The 17,458-nt window shown below is 42.0% G+C and overlaps 2 protein-coding genes across 2 annotated transcripts; one reads left to right on the top strand and one right to left on the bottom strand.

Annotated features, from left to right (window-relative positions):
- Nucleotides 1–299: 299 nt before the first annotated feature.
- Nucleotides 300–10,647, bottom strand: cops3 (COP9 signalosome subunit 3). Its single transcript, XM_070851527.1, has 12 exons — nucleotides 10,489–10,647; nucleotides 9,400–9,529; nucleotides 8,357–8,469; nucleotides 7,725–7,774; nucleotides 6,452–6,544; nucleotides 6,000–6,179; nucleotides 5,713–5,853; nucleotides 3,455–3,628; nucleotides 2,153–2,239; nucleotides 1,915–2,028; nucleotides 1,714–1,794; nucleotides 300–1,159 (listed from the first exon to the last, which is right to left on the bottom strand). Exons 1-12 carry the CDS (start codon nucleotides 10,541–10,543, stop codon nucleotides 1,106–1,108), a joined length of 1,272 nt encoding a protein of 423 aa, XP_070707628.1. The 5' UTR covers nucleotides 10,544–10,647; the 3' UTR covers nucleotides 300–1,105.
- Nucleotides 10,648–12,176: 1,529 nt separating this feature from the next.
- Nucleotides 12,177–17,142, top strand: LOC139219937 (5'(3')-deoxyribonucleotidase, mitochondrial-like). Its single transcript, XM_070851950.1, has 5 exons — nucleotides 12,177–12,847; nucleotides 13,781–13,881; nucleotides 14,685–14,745; nucleotides 14,847–14,961; nucleotides 16,287–17,142. Exons 1-5 carry the CDS (start codon nucleotides 12,572–12,574, stop codon nucleotides 16,418–16,420), a joined length of 687 nt encoding a protein of 228 aa, XP_070708051.1. The 5' UTR covers nucleotides 12,177–12,571; the 3' UTR covers nucleotides 16,421–17,142.
- Nucleotides 17,143–17,458: the final 316 nt, after the last annotated feature.

The raw sequence follows: 17,458 nt of genomic DNA, 5'->3' as shown, positions 1-17,458 counted from the left end.
TAACGGCGGACCAATGAGGGCCGAGCGCTGCGCTTGATTGGCGTGTGCCAACTTACTTTTCCCGGTTAAGTCCCGCCTCTATGAAGCGAGCGCTGCGTCGTGATTGGTGCAAATTTCCTGCAAACCACATCCGCCTGCATAAGGACGTTGATTGGCTTAGGCATAAATCAGCTTCGCCGTGTCAAGCAAGAATGTTACAATGTGACAATCAAGAGTGGATGGAAATTCAAATCCGCTTCGCAGGACAGGTGGAACCTAAATGGATGAAAATCTTTTCACAAAGGCATGAAACCCAGCACTATATTCTTAAACAATTTATTATTAACAGATCCACAATCGCAAAGCTCAAGCTCCCAAATGACATGACAGTCTGGTTTCATCTTTTGACTTCACCTCTTGTAATAACAAGCTGTCAAAAAGGTTTTCTGTACAGTGCTCTAGCGACCTCTAGTGGATCCGACCTAAAAAAACCAAAAAGGAAAAGGGGGGAAAAAAAACAAAAAACAAAAAACAAAACAGTGCACCAGATTGTGAACGACTCCACCGTTGTGCCGATTTTGGTCAAGGGCATGTCCTGATACAGATCTGTACAGATTTGCTATTGATGATATCTACATTCTAACCAAAAAGAGTGAGAGGGAAACGATCATTGCAGTCTTTACAAATGTAGAATATATCAGATTTATTCCTCGTCAGCCATAGATGTTTTTACCTCACATGTAATGCCCTCTTTTAACGGCCATCATGCAGCAGAACCAAAACAAACAGTGAGATTATTCACACATATTTTTGGAACAAATAAGTCCAGTTTTTATTATTGTGGTTTCTGTTAATGTAGCAGTGGCGCTCCAACCTGAACATTGATAAATAAAACACTGACAAAATTGTAATCTTTTTTCCTTTTCTGTAAGGATCTTTTGTTATCCTTAAGACACTGTGAAGAAAGAATAACCAAATTTATCATCATTCCACACAATTAGATTTTCCTTGACCAATGTCCTTATGCAATAGAATGTTTGTTTGTTTTCCTCTTTTAAAAAAATCCAACTCATCCTGGGAAGAACGTGTTGGGTGGCTGCAGCGTTCTCTCCCCGTCCAAGGCCCCTCAGGAATAACTTGACGTTTTGCTACCAACATCGTCCTCCTGCGATCCCATACTCTGAGGGAATAAAAAAAACAAAAAAGAAAAGTGTCACATGTTGAGAATGTTACCCGTCAGATGAGTGGGTAAGAAAACAGGTTCCTGCTGCTCTTCAACAATGGCAGAATTTGTTTTGCTATCTCTTTGAACTAATCGAGGGCCTTTTTTTTTTCCCCCAGGAAGCAGGTTTAAGACTCAAGTTTCTGGATGGTTTGGCTGAGGAAACACAAAACTGGTCTTTTTACATTAGTCTGTGTTCCAGATTTTTGAGGGTAATCACTCCGATTCACTCAATAACTCTGCTTCTTGGAACAAAACCCTAAAAGACATAATTGACTTTTTCCAGTTTTGGATTGTGTATGTGCGCTTTGAATCAGTTGTTATTACACTTCTGTTATTCAATTCTTCTTCTTCGCACCAATAATACAATTATGTAAACACAAGGTACATACCATGACATTCACAAAGAAACAATCCCAAACAAAAGCCATCCGTGCAGATGTAAAAACATGTTGAAAATACACCGAACATTAGTAACATGTGTACATGTGATGCTGTTAAACATGGCTCACCTTCTGCACAAACTGGGGGTTTACTGTGATTTCTTGATCCATAGACTTTAGTTTCTCATCCAGCTCTATACATTTCAACATCTGAAAGGAGGATATTGATACAGCTTCAAATTAAAAAAAAACATACTATCCATAAATAACACTGCAACAAGAATATGTGCAAAGCAAGACAACACTGAACACAGAGCTGGACATCCTCACCTCTTGGTCAATTTTGTGGAGCATTGCTGGGTTGTTGTATTTTTCGGGGTTGTCGTGGAAGCAGACCATACCATCCTTTTGGTTAATGCTAGCGTAGATCTCACCATCTTCAATCTGCACAGACGCACAAGGAGGAGATGAAGACGTAACTTTTTCACCTTCTGATTTCTAACAAAAACGTTTGGTGGAAGGCGGACATGCTGGTTTTCGCGCTTTAGCCTTTTTTGGACCAACTCACCATGTGTAAGACGTATTTCTCTGCTTCCTGGGGGCCCGAAAGCTGCACTCGACTCGCCATGTCTTGCAAAGACAGCGTCAGGAAGGTCTGCAGGAGGCACATAAAATAGAAAGTGGCATTAAAAGAGGGTGGGGCGGCTGGGGATGACTATTCAGAGGGTGCTTCAACAAGGGAATATTTTAAGATAGAAAATCCTAATGTGGCAATATGTCAACTTAACAAGTGGACGAGTCATTGAACATCTCATTCAGAACAGCCAAATGGCTCACAATATTACACTAGCTAACTGCAGCAAAGCCTTTAAGAGCTAGAAAGAAAAAAAACGAATGAAGGAATATTACAATATGCTTTGTCACATGCCATCACACAGACATTAAAGCAATATGTTACCCAGCTCTAGCTGAAGACAGCAAGCTCTTGTTTTGCTCAGCTTTCCAAGCAGGAGTAACAGCTGGCTATCAGATGTCTACATGTGTCTCCACTCACCCATGTTTTTAGGATGTTTCCTGTCATTTTGATCACTGTCACTTCTAAGGACTAGGAATGTGCATTTCAAGCCAAAATACTATTCGATAGTCACTGTGGATCAATTGAAGATTCTTTGAATAATTCAGTCCCTCCCTCAGGCCAATTTTTTGCTTTTATTGCTCAAACATGTACTACTTGTGGCAGAATTACATGTTGGACATAAAAGGTTGGATTAAAGCAGATGTTGATTCATCTCTGCCCTGCCAAGAGGAGAGGAGAGGAGAGGAGAGGAGCTAAACCGGCCAGTACCTCTGGCTGCTTCTAGCTAATGTCCAATTGTGAAGATTGGCTGGATGAAATGGGACTTGGGCTGCCTAAGCAACGAAAAAAAATCGGAAACAGTTTGAGCCCACATCTACAGAGACCTGTCTTTACCTCAGCACCCCAGATCAATCTACTGCTCCCGATGGGCGTACTACCAGCTGACAGTAAAAACAAAGGAAAATATACTCTATACTACAAAACGATAGTCATATAAACTATTCAATTTTTTTTTATAATTCAACAGTTTAAGGAAAGCTAATGCTCTCACTTGGCCAAATAAACCAAACTGAATGAGTTTGTGCTTCAGAATTTGTGCAAGGTCCTTCCAAGGAACTGTCTTCAACTGATCTTCAGTCTTTACCCTGAGCCAAAACACCAGTTATACTGTACAGAACAATTCAAACCATAGCCTCCCACACGAAGAAGCGAGGACTGGAGGAATTTAACTTTTAATTTCCTGTGAAAACATCTGTGTCTCATTAATGTAGACAAGCGCGCAGGCTCACCCACCTTTGTTAGCCTCTGGATGTTCTTCTTGTAGAGGGAGGAGAGGCACTGTTTGACCAGGCCTGTGTTGTTGTCTCGTGTGAAGGTCTCGCTGTGTTTGTTGACCAGGCTGCGCAGCTCGGCCGGGTTGTTGGTGGTGTAAACCTGAGCTAACTCGTGGTATGCGTTGCTCAGGGGCTGAGGGAAGCAAGGAGTGAAAAAAAAAAAAAAGACAGTGAAAGGATAGAAAAGAGAAAGAACAGTTACTCAGTGGTGCAACAAATGGTCGACTGCATGAGTAGAGCTGGTGTTCACGCTGCGATTAACCCAATTAAAACACTGGAGCACCCTCATTTCCATCTGGGCTGAATAAAAATTGGCAAACATGGGGAAGCTCTGCGTGGAAACTTACAGCTAAAAAGACAAGGCAGTCGCACTAATCCTTGTGTACTTCCTCACAGATGGAGGTGGGGCTGCACAATGAAACTGAATATCAATCTCCATGATGATTCTGGCTTCCCACAATTAAAGGAGTGTGATCAACTGTGATATTGACCTTTAAAATGCATGCTGTGCAAACAGAAACTCTGCTGCATATCAAATCAAGTGCTTCTAACAGGCTGCCTGGGCAACTGAGATGTTTTAGCGTCACTTTTGGGGGGCTGCCATGCCACTGCATGCACACTTTACAGCACCAGTCCGTGCACAAAAATCCTAGATGCTCCAGCTGCAGTCTACAGTCTACAGCAGATGAGCAAAACCAAAATCGAATGTCTTGAGCAGAGGGCAAAGAGATGGATCATCATCCATTTGTTGGAATATTTGAGAGACTTGTGTCTGCAATGCAAAGCAACACAACATGGACGTGAAAGCAGTCTGCTGTCAATGTGATGTGAAACTGCAATAAAAATATTGTGTCCCTAAAACCAATGAATGACTGGGATGAATAATAATATTCAATATTATATTATATATATTATAATATATCATTGTGGCCATAATTGTGCAGCCCTAGGTGGGTGGTACAGCCTATTTGTGTATATTTACCTCATTAGCAGCGTTATGTATTATTGTACTGCTGCCTGCCGTTGCTAGCCCGTTATGCTTCGTCTTACATTGTTTAACTATATAAATAAAGAGGTAATCCTGAAAATGAGCGCTCGGTTTCAATGATTTTTACCCTCACAAATAAAGATTTCAGTATGAAAAACGACAGCGAGCTGCGACAGAGCAGCCATGTTCCTTACTACCTCAGATGACAGTTTATTAGGTACACCGAGCTAGAACTATTGCAGTCCTGGAATAGTTGTGTTAGTCCTGTTTTTAAAGAGGTGTTGACTCCACCTTATGATCATTTTGGGTCTGCGGTGCTGTTGAATTGCACTGCGTTAAACAGAGAGCGCTCCCTCACTGGTAAACAGGGTGGATAAAATAATCGGGGTCCACACGGGTCAAATTCAAGCACTTTTCAAACGCTAAAGGTACCTAAACAAAAAATGGCCAGACTCTTGAAGCCTTTATCATCACATCTACATTGTTACTTTAAATGCAATTGTGAAAAATAAAGTTTCCTTCATACGTGCAGCGATCGACGTATAGTGTCACTGTTTATCTTACCAGCTGCTCATTAATGTGTTTTAATCACAATTGTTAGATGGCTGCTAGATTCCAAAGGAAGGGATCAACAAAGGACTTATCTAGCTGTGAATGACGAGTGAATAAAGCTGCAGAATGAAAAGAACGGCCCCTTTATATTCCGGCGCCCATGTCAGTCAGTCTAGCTCTGGTACACTCCTGGCGTCTGGTGTGAGACGCCAGGAGACAACAAACGAGGATGATGACGTGATGGTTTCGTTTCAAATATTAAAGCATATTCAAATATTGAAACATTACATTATGTTTATAATCCAGCATCTTTCAAGGTGTATATTTGAATTCAAGCATGTTCCTGACCTTGAAAACCTAACGGTTGGAATTAGGTCTTTTCAAACTGACTTTGTACAAACCCCGAATAATATACGCCTGCCAATATAAATGCAATACAACATACTGCAGCCTTCCAAAATGAGCACACAGTTGAGCCAACGGGGAATGAGACGTTTCCTGTTTAAATGAGCAACACTTCTTGACAAGTTTCATCTGCTTATTCTAACAGAGCTATAATGAGCTCACATGCATCAGCTGAAAATCTGATGACTGATAATAAAATATCTGCATATGTAAATGTGACATCTGTACCAAAAGAATAAAGCCTGAATACTATTCGTTCCATCCATGCTTACCTTGATGAACCTCCCTACTATCTGTGAGGTGTATTTGGGCAGCGGCTGCACTTTGCCGTGGAGAATGAGTGACACCAGGATGTATTTCTTATAGGCTTCCAACATGATGTGGCTCACTGCCATGGCTGGAGTGGTTATTGCCTGGCAAGAAGAGAAATCGAGAAACACAAGGGACAGTCTGTTGGGCATTCGGAGCATACGTGAGCAAATTAATGGTCGTAAAGTTTGCTGCACCATTGCGCGTATGTGTGTCGGTGTGTTTATTTGAATGCTCGTGAAGAGCGTACCTGTTCATAAAAATACAGTGCTCTTTCGAAGTTTTTGAGGCCCGTGTAGATCATGCCACCGTAGTAGTAGTAACATAAAAAGTGCTTTGCGTCGTAGGCTCCATTCTCCTTACAGATGTCCATCATGTCCAGCTCCAAGAAGGGCAGGACGGGCTTGAAGCACTTTGCTAACAAGCACAGCTGCAAGGAGACAGATGTGCAGAGGGGATGACTAAGGCAGTTACACTAGGCTGAAGCACTGGAAAAAGAACTGTGCTGGGACTGAGACAGTGTTTGAATTATTTAACACACACATGGAATTTTATAGTATGCGTTTAGAGAGAGGACACTGAAAACTATTAAGATGCCTGGAATAGCTTGATTACAAATAGTACAGCTCCACAGATAACATTCAGCAGCAAAAATAAATGTTGAGTTACATCATGAGGCCATTCCTGCCACCTGAGACTCACCTGACACAGGTCTGCATGAACTGAGGTAAGTTGGTTTGTGTTCATCTGCATTTTGTCTATTGCCTGTTTTAGGACGACAACACCCCTCAATGGCTGTCAGAGAAAAAAAAAAAACAACAACAAATGAATAAATACTCTGAGTCATTCAGCTTTCCTGAGACATCTAAACACACCGAAAACTGTCTAGACTTGTGCTGCACTTTAAAATGCATTAAAATATTTAGATCATGAAGGAAAAGAAAAACATGCTACTCTTGAATGGTGAAACTCTATGAGCAAAAAAGGGAGGCCCATTTAGGCCCCGTGCTGTCGGACAGCGTTGAAAAATAAGATTAAAATGTACTCATTTCAGCATTGTGCAGGGGAAACTGCTTTTGCAGCAAGGTGAGTGCAAAATTAAACATGAGCCGCGTCAATGTCCTTTAGTACATTATACACACACACACATCATAAGAACTCTCAAAAGGACACTTCACAGAAACAAGAACATCAACTCAAAATAAAAAATGTATCCAACACACAGCACCAACGCTAACACTCATATTCAAGTTTTTTTTCGGTCGGCTCTAGTGGACAAAGTCCTATGATTCTACTGCTAAAGTGCAGAGGAGCAAACGCTTTGTCAAGTGCCGTCGAGAATTTGAAGGTGTGTGAGAGTGTATTTGTGCACGTCAACACGGGCTAATGTCAGCACAGAAATACTGCGCGTGAAATAGGGCTTATTGCAGAGATCGGCTTTATAGCTTTTGGAGCTGGCAGTCTGTCTACATCACTAACACAGCGCTCTGTCAATGAATACACACTGTTCACACTATGATCAACTGTGCACTCGGGGTTAGGGTTAAGGTCTGTGATGGAAGCCGGGGGTGTATGTAAAGAGAGGCAAAAGGCTAAATAGATTAAAAACAAATACACTCCAATCCCACTCTGCATTCTCAGCTGATGCTTGAACTGTTCAGTTTTCATTAGCAACCACAGAACTGTATTCCACCGCAAAGTCTGCAGCGAGTCATAAATTACAGCAAACAAGCATATAAAAATTATAGTAGCCACTGAAGAAAACACATTTCAATGTGTATGTTTTTCTCTCTATTCCGTATTTCATCCATTTTATACGGTCGTAAAAATAAAAAATAAAAAAACGCCTCCCACTTGATTATCAAAATTGCCAATACCTAGAATAGCTGCCAATTCATTTGGAGTTTGAAAGAAAAAAGAATAATAATTCTGAATTAAAGCTCTCTTATGACACTTAAATCAGAATCAGTCTTACCTGTTTCCGCTCTACGAGGGCGTTTGTCAACTGGTGGCAGAGACCAGCAACTGTGAGAGCAAACAGAAGGGAGAGGAAACCTGATGACTGACTCTTCTAATGCAGTGAAGTGTAAAGCACTGCTCACATGGGTGTTCAGGATACAGCTACATTAACTGCAGTTCGTGCGTCTCAAACATATTCCTGGACAAACGTATGCAAACACACAGTGCCATTTTCCCCTCGAAAGTTCAACTGCGCCAAATGACTTTGTGATAAATTAGAACACAAAAACATTTAGCAGATACCGCTGAACACTAAAATACCGGACCTTTACAGATGCTATAACATCGCTGCAGTGCAAAGTGTGTTTATTTTTGGTACTAAAAGAAATTTTAGAGCTTGTCAATGAACACTGGAGAGAGTCGGTATCTGACATATAACTACAACTGAATGAAGCATAAGGAAAGAATGGGCATAATTCAATATATAGATGAAGAAATGTGGCATAGTTTGGCTGACAACAGTACACGCTCTCAACCAAATAAGTAATAAAACAGTGGTCAGTATAGAAATCTGGTCTTGTTCAACTGAAAATCTATACAACATAAAAACAACAAGCGGGATACAAACACGCTTTCTAAACAACTTACAAGTGTCTGTTGCATATCTAATGTGCTCCCCATTGCAGGTACTGATGAAGAGCTGGACTTGGGAGAAGAGCGTCTCAAAGTCAGGGATGTTTGGCATGGAGAACTTCACAAATCTGGAGCGAGGGAGAAGGATGGTTAGCGAACACCCAGCAGCGAAACGAGGAGAGCTTGATACAGGCCATGACGCTTCCGTGGTGATGACAACACTTTGTCACGCGGGGATGAAAGTGAAAAAGCAAAACTGGATGGTTTAGTAGTTAGCTCATTTCCATATGCAGAGGAATGTGCAGTGCCTCCAGAAGAGACTGCACAGGCCAAATGACACCATGGAACGGTGCTCAGCTTGTCTTTTCAAGAGGTTTGTGCTGCTAAAGTGAACACATAGGATTTAATGTTTCAATAAAGAAATGCTTAATATTCAATGCATCATTGGCATATTGTAATTTACTAAATTATAAGAAGGAGCCACTCTCTTTGCTACAGTGTTAGTTCTTGCCTACATTATTAGTTGCACATGCAACAGGTAGCCTTTAGCTGCTTTTTGAGAAAGGCAGATTTGCTGTGCTGCATGCAACAGGCAGCCTGTAATAATAGAAAACATAATAACAGCAGACACCCTTTGGCAACCTTTACATACATGCAACATGCAACATTTTTATCAACCTGGCAACTCATATTTTTGACCTTAAAACCAAGCTGGTGCCACAGTTGTGTGCACTATTCTCTCCCTACAATCTATCTTTCTCCAAGGCTCCACTACTTCCACCCATCTACCCCATTCATCACAATAAGCACTATATGACCTTCAACAGACAACAATGACAGAATCTCCAGGCCCAGTCCAGAAAGGAATGGGAGCAGAAGCGAGGAGCACAATGAAGGCAGGGGTGTAAAGGAACGCAAGACTGGAGAGAAATGAACACAGAGGCAAAAACAAGAACAATGGCAGACTTCTCTTGAGAGCGAGGAAGAGTTCTTGACTGGTGCCAGCTACAGTGGAAGAGGTAAACCTGGAAAGAATTAAGACGAAGCGGGTTGCTTACAGCACGGCCAGCACGCCCAGGGAGTGCTCCTGGATGTCCAAGGCCCCCAGCACCGTGTCCAGGTGGGACAGATTTTTGGCCAGCAGCTCCCCACTCTTGTTGATCAACTCACACAGCTGAGTCATCTGGCCTGGGGGGGGGGGCAAGAAAACAAAAACAAACTAAACCACTTTGGACCTTCTCATATGCCCTTTAGCTCTTTGGAAAGACACATCTCATATCTAAAGAAGTTTACCTGACAATGCTTAGATGCAGATGAGATTTTAAAAACCACTGCTTTTAAATAGGTCTATTTTTTTGTAATTAAATAAGGTGGTAATACTGGGACTTAATGTCACCAAATTTCAACTATCAAAAGTGACACATCCTGTGCTGGTGTAACTGCACTGATTACCCAATCTAGAAATTCTACTATAAATTCCTCCACCATCACAGTAATTGTAAATGATGAGGTTAAATTAAAAAGATCCACAAAAAGAAAAAAGAGGGCAATACTTTTGCCCAGGTATGCTGAGGCTTTGTCTTCATTGTTTAAATTATAAAATGAATTATAAAATTGCAAATTTCTTGTCTACGCCTGCAAAGAAAATACTCTCTGCAAATGTAGAAAACAAACTGGCTTACAAAATCACGCATGATCATCATGCTGAGGCTGAATATTTCAGTGTAAATCGGCCGGTCAAGTGTCCTGTCAAGGCCTTGCAACAGAGGTAATGCAAGTGGGATTGACAGATGACTTTGAACCAATAATACTCGCTAATCCAGTTCGCCAGCCAATCATGTGGGGGCCAGGGCGGGACTACCGGTAGGCAATCCCCAGAAATTATTTTCTAGATCAAAAACAAAAAGTATGATTTTGACATTTTGTTTGATAAGCTACCCAGTTCGCGGCTATCCTTGGCGCCCCCGTGCTCTAACGTATCTTCTGGTGATACTTTACAGAACTCTCGCGGCCGGAGAAAGTCATTTTTAAGGTGTGTTTACATGATAAAGCAAAAAAAGGGCTGCCTAGCTATCGGCAAGGCATTGGATAGCATATGCTAGCTAAGTGGCTAATACTTCCCCCTCGAATGAGTTTAGCAACCCTACCTTGAGCGGAGAGCTGCCGCACATTGTTCACAAACTGCTCCAAGGCTGAAGCCATTATTTCCTGGGTCCAAAGTGGAGGTAATTTGCACTGTTTTTCATTCAAACGTCAGAAACAACTCCGTCCGGACTGATACAGGGGGCCACACAGCCGCCACTGAGGAGAAGCTATCGCGAGATCATAAGAACAGAACAGACTGCAGCGAGAGTTACGAACGACCATTGGATTCTTAAAGGGCCACAGGCACGATTTGCTAAAAAATACTTGTGACATTAATTGTCCGTAATAGTATATTTATTAGAAAAGTGCATCTTATTGTGTTTGCCTTATGTGTTAAGGGAATACAGCTGCCTTTTTCATACTGCAGTGCCAGTACTCACTTTAAGGAAAAATAAATACAGGAACTGACGTACACTTTACCGGATTTTCAACAAAGATGTTCTACAATGTAAGAGTTCCTCTCTAACTGACTTTAAAGCATCCATTGATTATCCACTGACCACAAAGTTTTTTTGTACCTAAAAAATACAACTGCATGAATTTCAGTTTTGCCATCCATACATCCATCCCTTCTCATTCATTCAGGGTTCAACTTAGGCCTTGAATAATAATTTTATAGGAAACTGATGGAAAAATCTAATATACTGAGACATTGATAGTCAAGTCAATTTTATCCATATAGCCCAATATAATAAATTAGATTACGCAGGGCTTTACGGTCTATACAGCATGCACAGCATGATATGTAATTTAAATGAAGTAGATACTAAGCATTAACAGTACACTTGTATTTATTACCATTTTTGGTTCGACAGTTACCAGTGTAATGCCTGTCACCAATGTTTTGTATGAATGTGTTTTATTTCCTTCGCTATAGAAGCTAATTTTACATTGGTGATGTACAATTTGATGTGAAAAATGGTACAATTTTACATTTAATTGGACATCATTTTCACAAACTAGAAGAAAAAAACAATGTGACCATTGAGCATTATCATTGACAATGCTGATATTTTTTATTTCATTGCCCCAAATGTGCCTCTGTTCCACAGGTGTTACTGTAATGTACTCTATTGGCTTGCTTTATCGATAGATTTGATTGAGAATGTTTCTCACAAGTAATAAGACAGTGAGCCGGAGCTTTCTCTTCTCTTGCTTTTGGATATTTTCTCCTTCTCGCCTGTCTGCCGGAAACTGAAGATATGCATGGTCCTTTTAGTCGAGATAAAAACAAATGTTCAATTACTGAAGATAAGCAAAACTTAAAAATAAATATGACAACTCAAACAAACAAAATGAAACATTTATTGTGGCGCATGATTAGAAACATTTTGTATAGCTGATGAATGTTTAATTGTTGCCTCTTGAGATCCAAAAAAACATAAAACAAAATATTCTAAAATTCTAAAAATACTAGTTGATAATTAAAGTTTGTTTTTTTCCTTTCTTTTCAAATGTGCGGTATTAGAAAGCTGCTCCCTGTGACTGTCCATGGTTCTCATACATTGACATCAATAGAGGAGTGAGCCCTCGGCGCACCATTAAACCATCTTTGATGCGGCCGGACTTGTAGTACAGTGTGTCCCCGCTGCTGAGCCCACAGTCCCATGGCGCTGCGGAGCCAGCTGTGCTCCACCGCAGCTAGTGTCAGTCCAGGTTGCACCAACAGCCTCAGTAACAGAAGTGGACGACGGTGTGAAAGGGGACGTGGCCAGCTGCCGCCCAGTTAATACACACCGACCACACAGCATGCAAACAGCTGCCAGAGCACCGCGGCCAAAGGCGCGTTACATCTGACCTGTCCGCTGGCCTGTCAGCTAAAGTTAGCTCGCCACCGTTAGCCCCACTGCAGCTGCGCAGCAGAGCGGCGCACAGTGACAAAGTTAAGCTAGCGGTGAAACTAAACTTGACGAAAAGACTAATAACGATACAACCGATGCTAAGTGCTAAAAGGGACACGGTTTAACTGCCAAACTTTCCTACTCCCATGCGGACTCCAGCCAGGGTTTACACTCGGCGCTTGGAGCGGGTTAACGGCGGCGACAGTTACCGGAACTGCAGCAGCCGCTCGGTCAACAGTCAACAATGCCGCTGCTGTCCGGTACAACCCGCCTACTCGGAAGAGGGAGAACTTTGCTCCGTGATCCGTTTAAGAGGATTTGCGCCAACATGTCGTCCTCCTCTCCCTCGGGCAAGAGACTGCGGGTTCTGGTTGACATGGACGGGGTCCTGGCGGACTTCGAGGGGGGGTTCTTGAAGAAGTACCGGGCCAGATACCCGGACGAGCCCTACATCAGCCTGGGCGACCGGAGGGGGTTCTGGGTGTCATCGCAGTACGGCCAGCTGAGGAGTGACCTGTGTGTAAGTGACATGCACTCATTCACGTGGACAGAAATAGTCACATCCACAGTCCCACACAGAGCCAGAGGCCACCGAGCTGCAACCGAAAGGACTGAATTAACACTAATATATCCTGTTTGCACTTTATATTAACCAACATGAAGTATTGCTGCTTCCCTCCTTAGATGTGAACATTATTGAATGGGCTTTACAGATCAGCAGTTTGCAGCCTTGTAATGCTTGTGATTCACTGAAATAAATAAATGATCACAGTCTACAATCCCATCCAGTACATAAACCACTTAAACCATACTGAACCATTGGACCAGAAGGGTCAGATCCATACAGTATGGCCTGGTGAAGGCACAGTGCATATGTTAGAATGGGACGTGCATGCATGTGGTTTAATCCTGATGCTGGTTAAAGATAGCCGAACACAGGATCTTCTTTTTACGCTAGGTTTTTTTATTTATTTTTAGAGACCCACTAATGTTATTCTCAGAGTCAAGTGTATGAATGCAATGTTAATATTTCAGAATATCAAACTAATTAATCAACAGCAGACTATTTTCTACTCTTATTTTAACAAATAATATGTGGGCCTAGCTGATGTTATGATCCAACACGTTCCTCCCATGTTTAGAATGATATTAAATCTTAAATATATCGAAAAGGTAAACTAGGTCAAAGATACAAGGTGTAATAGAAATAGACCACGAAGATGTGTTTTTTCATCATCATTAAAAACACAGAATATCAGCATTTTTTTTCTCCCCTTGGCCACCCGAGTGTCTAGCTTACCTTGAAAAAGCGGCCTTTTGGACTCTCCTCCTGTAGCACAGATGTACCGTCACATGGACACACACATGTACACACCTTATCAATGTACACTGATACTAAGCTCTGTGTGTGTGTGTGTGTGTGTGTGTGTGTGTGTGTGTGTTTTGACTCCAGGAAAAAGCCATCAGTATCTGGGAGTCCAAGGACTTCTTCATAGAACTGGATCCGCTGCCAGGAGGAGTGGAGGCAGTCAAGGAGATGGCCAAGATGGAAAAGTAGGTCTCAAAGATGAATCTCACCCGTCCATTATATAAACCGACACCTGTAATAGTGGAGAAACGGCGGCCGCTATGAGTGGTCATGTTAAAGAATGCTAAATGTTGGATATGAGCATAAACTGTTTAAAGAAGTTGACACAACTTCCTGGTCTGAAAAAATGAAGCCAATGCTGAAGCAACCTTAAACCTGCATTGTTTCTCGTGGCCAGTGGGGGGCGATAGAAGTTCAAATAGAGGTCAGACTGTATTGAAGTCAATGAGAAAATTAGCCCACTTCTCACTTGATCTACTACCTCAGTCAACAGTTTCTCAGCGAGTTTATGGTCTCAGTCGCTAATTTAAATCTTCACTAGAGCATGATGGTCATTCAGTAAATGATGGTCCCATTTAGAGGACTGTACTGCATGTGCTTTGGTGAAGGCATCCTGTACCTGGCATCTGCACAGGTAATGGCCATCATTCAGATACAGCCAGTGTCAATATGAAGGAGGCTTTTCCAGTAGCATTCTCAGAAGCACACGACACAGCAGAGCAGCGTCTAAAAATAGCCGCCATAGTTATGAAACTGTGTGTTTACTTTTCCTCTGGTGGAAATGAATGGGATCCCTCGGACGCCGGCGCCTGAGCGAGCCTGTTTTGTTATCGGGGAGATCAACCATATGGTGGGATCACTTCTGTTTTTCACCTCTGTGTTTTCCTACCAGAGGAGGTCTGTTCATGTCAGGTAGGAGCAGCTGGAATATCAAGATGCCTTTTAAATTTTTCCACTGTGGTCCTGTTGTTTCCCTCTCTGTCTGCAGCACAGATGTCTTTATTTGCACCAGCCCTATAAAGCATTACAAACACTGCCCGTATGAGAAGGTGAGCCCTCTGTTGATCAACATCTACTCTGCTCCCTTTGAGCGTTATTACTGCGCTTCCTTTTTTCTAATTTGATCTTGTGTGTGTGTGTGTTTGTCCAGTATGCCTGGGTGGAGAATCATTTAGGCCACGACTTTCTGGAGCAGGTCATCCTGACCAGCGACAAGACATTAATCACCGGAGACGTCCTCATTGACGACAAGCCTGACATTTTAGGTGAGGACTGTATGCACACTAACAAAAACGCCTGCTAATGAACATGAACACGGCCTTGAAAGTAACGCTCGGTTCCTGCTGGAGGTGGAACACACTAACAAATGTGTCCTTTACACTTGGCCCTCCAAACGCTTTACAGCTGAGTGGCAGAGTGGCCTTCTCAGGCTTGGGTAGCAATGGATTACACCTAACGGGGGTAATTTGATCAGATTACAATAAATAAGTACCTGTAGTCAGCCCAGGTTAACAGGCAACAAAAAAACTAGATTATAGGCACATTGTCAAGGATTTTTCATTCATTCATTCATTCAACCAGAATGAATGTGCACAAAAAAGTAAGTAAGTAAAGTAAAAAAACAACAAGTTGATAACAGTCACATTGTAGAGTGGTTTGAAATTGACCTCTTATGTTAAGTTTGAACGTGTGTTCTAAAATGTTGCGCAGCGAAAACACTAAAAGCAGTGTTCCTAAATGTAGTGCTTCTGTGAGGTACTTTGGGCATCAGCCAGCCACTTGAACAAGCAGAATGATGACTGCCGGACCAATTTAACGTCCTTGATTACATTTTTACCCTTTAAATATGGCAATTTTTAAATTCTGAAACTTTTTTTCGTGATGATCAGTGTTATTAACTCAGGAAAAGCGTTCCTACGCAAATGCTCCTCTGTTTGTGGCGGGGGAAAAAAAGTACTGCTCAAAATGAACAGTTCAAGCAGCAGCAATTCCCCAACCTTCTGCTCCTGGCAGTGTCGCCAACAGTCACACAAACTTCCACCGAAGAAACAGAACAGTGTGCAGAATGCACACACAGCAGCCATTTCATCTGAGTGACTGTAAATGCTGAAAAGACATTTTTTTGGGGCTGCATCTGTTTTGTAGAATAAGGTACATTATTTCAATGTAATCTGTATTGAGTAACTGACTATATGTTAAAGTAATGTGACCCAACCCAAACCCTGCTTCAGCATGTAGGAAAATCCAAAGGTCTGCAGTTGCTAAACTGTGATTGGACAATCACTGTGTCACAATGTTGCATGTTCTCTGATGTGAGGAAGTGCAGACATGCTGTTTGCGACTCATTAACTGACAAAAAACGAGTGACAAAACATACCCAATATGTAAAACTGTTTCTAAAAATAGCATTAAAATAAAATACAGAGTTCTGCACGTGCGGAGGGAGGATGGAAGGAAGACAAATCTGAAAGGAACATGACTGTATAATCTTATAGACGTAATTCTTTTCATACACCTTCGTCATAGCTTCATTCACACAGCCAAATGTGTGTGTGCTGTCACTCACTTAACGTTTGTGCCTCCCGATCAGGCGTGGAGCCCAAACCGACGTGGGAGCACATCCTGTTCACCGCCTGCCACAACAAGCATCTTTCCACCCCCCAGAGACGACTCCTGTCCTGGTCGGACGACTGGAGGGCGATCCTGGACGGCAAAAGGCAGTGAAAGCGCTCCCCTCATCACACGGGCAGGCGTCGGGGCTCGCCGAGTGAATGCCAGGATTCATTTCTGAAGAGACGGAAGGTAAAATGCTAAGAGGGGAACAATCAGCCACATTAATGTACAGGGTGGATGCTCTGCACAAAGCAGACACCCGTTGCTCTGTGCTGGGAGAGGACACTCACCTGTCGGACCACAAGGGGGCACTCTGAGACCGAGCGTGAAGTGGACTCTGCCGCCACACGTCCACCAATTGCACTTAGATCAACTGTGACAAGGAAACAGTTGCACATGAGGACAAAATGATTTCAAAATGGAGATGTGGTAAGTCTAAAAGTACTGTATGATTTTTGGGTTCTTGTTCAAAGTCAATTTTATTTTTTAAGCCATCGGAGCAGTTTACCTACAGTACCCCTCACGAACGGTTGGCAGTATTGTATTACAATAACGAACCATGATTCACTCACAAGAAAAACGGGGCACTCCACTACACACACACACACACACACGAGTTGTAAGCACTGGCTAGTATGTGCAATGCATAAACAGAAAAGTGAACTGGGCTCACACACACTGTCACTGTTATGTCAGGTCATTATTTTACGTTAGAGCATTGTGGGAGAGTACCACTGTCACACAAATGGAAATCTGTATAAAACTATGTGTCTCTAGAAGGTTTTTAAAGAGCTGACATGGTTATATTGGTGCTTTTTTTTTTTTTTTTTTTACTAGTTTTCTCTGTTTCACAACGATCGACGCACCAATGAGAAAAAAAAAATATATATATAAATATATTACACTCGTACATATGCATGTTGCCAAAACATCACTATGGTTGAATATATTAGAAAAACGGTCACTGACAAACGTGTAGGTACTTAATATGTTTAAATATTAGAAAGAAGAAAAGATGGATATTTAAAAAATGGACAATAGACGAATTTCGAGATGCAAGAATGAGCTGAAATGTACAAAAAGAGGGGTGACTTGTTCTGTTATACACTTGGTTTTTACGTGCTCTCCTTTTTACAAAACAGTTTTGGA

Source organism: Pempheris klunzingeri, chromosome 20, assembly GCF_042242105.1.
Source record: "Pempheris klunzingeri isolate RE-2024b chromosome 20, fPemKlu1.hap1, whole genome shotgun sequence".
Lineage (NCBI taxonomy): Eukaryota > Metazoa > Chordata > Actinopteri > Acropomatiformes > Pempheridae > Pempheris > Pempheris klunzingeri.
The sequence above is the reverse complement of the archived record's forward strand: the minus strand, read 5'-3'. Positions and strand labels throughout refer to the sequence as shown.

Excerpts from the sequence above, each read along its gene's own strand:
- LOC139219937 (XM_070851950.1), top strand. The coding sequence starts at position 12,572 with ATGCCGCTGCTGTCCGGTACAACCCGCCTACTCGGAAGAGGGAGAACT. Across the intron at positions 13,882-14,684 it reads GAGATGGCCAAGATGGAAAA|CACAGATGTCTTTATTTGCA; the intron begins GTAGGTCTCAAA and ends CTCTGTCTGCAG. Across the intron at positions 14,962-16,286 it reads CGACAAGCCTGACATTTTAG|GCGTGGAGCCCAAACCGACG; the intron begins GTGAGGACTGTA and ends CCTCCCGATCAG.
- cops3 (XM_070851527.1), bottom strand. The coding sequence starts at position 10,543 with ATGGCTTCAGCCTTGGAGCAGTTTGTGAACAATGTGCGGCAGCTCTCC. Across the intron at positions 6,545-7,724 it reads CCCTCGTAGAGCGGAAACAG|CCATTGAGGGGTGTTGTCGT; the intron begins GTAAGACTGATT and ends TTTCTCTGACAG. Across the intron at positions 3,629-5,712 it reads TAGTAGGGAGGTTCATCAAG|CCCCTGAGCAACGCATACCA; the intron begins GTAAGCATGGAT and ends TGCTTCCCTCAG.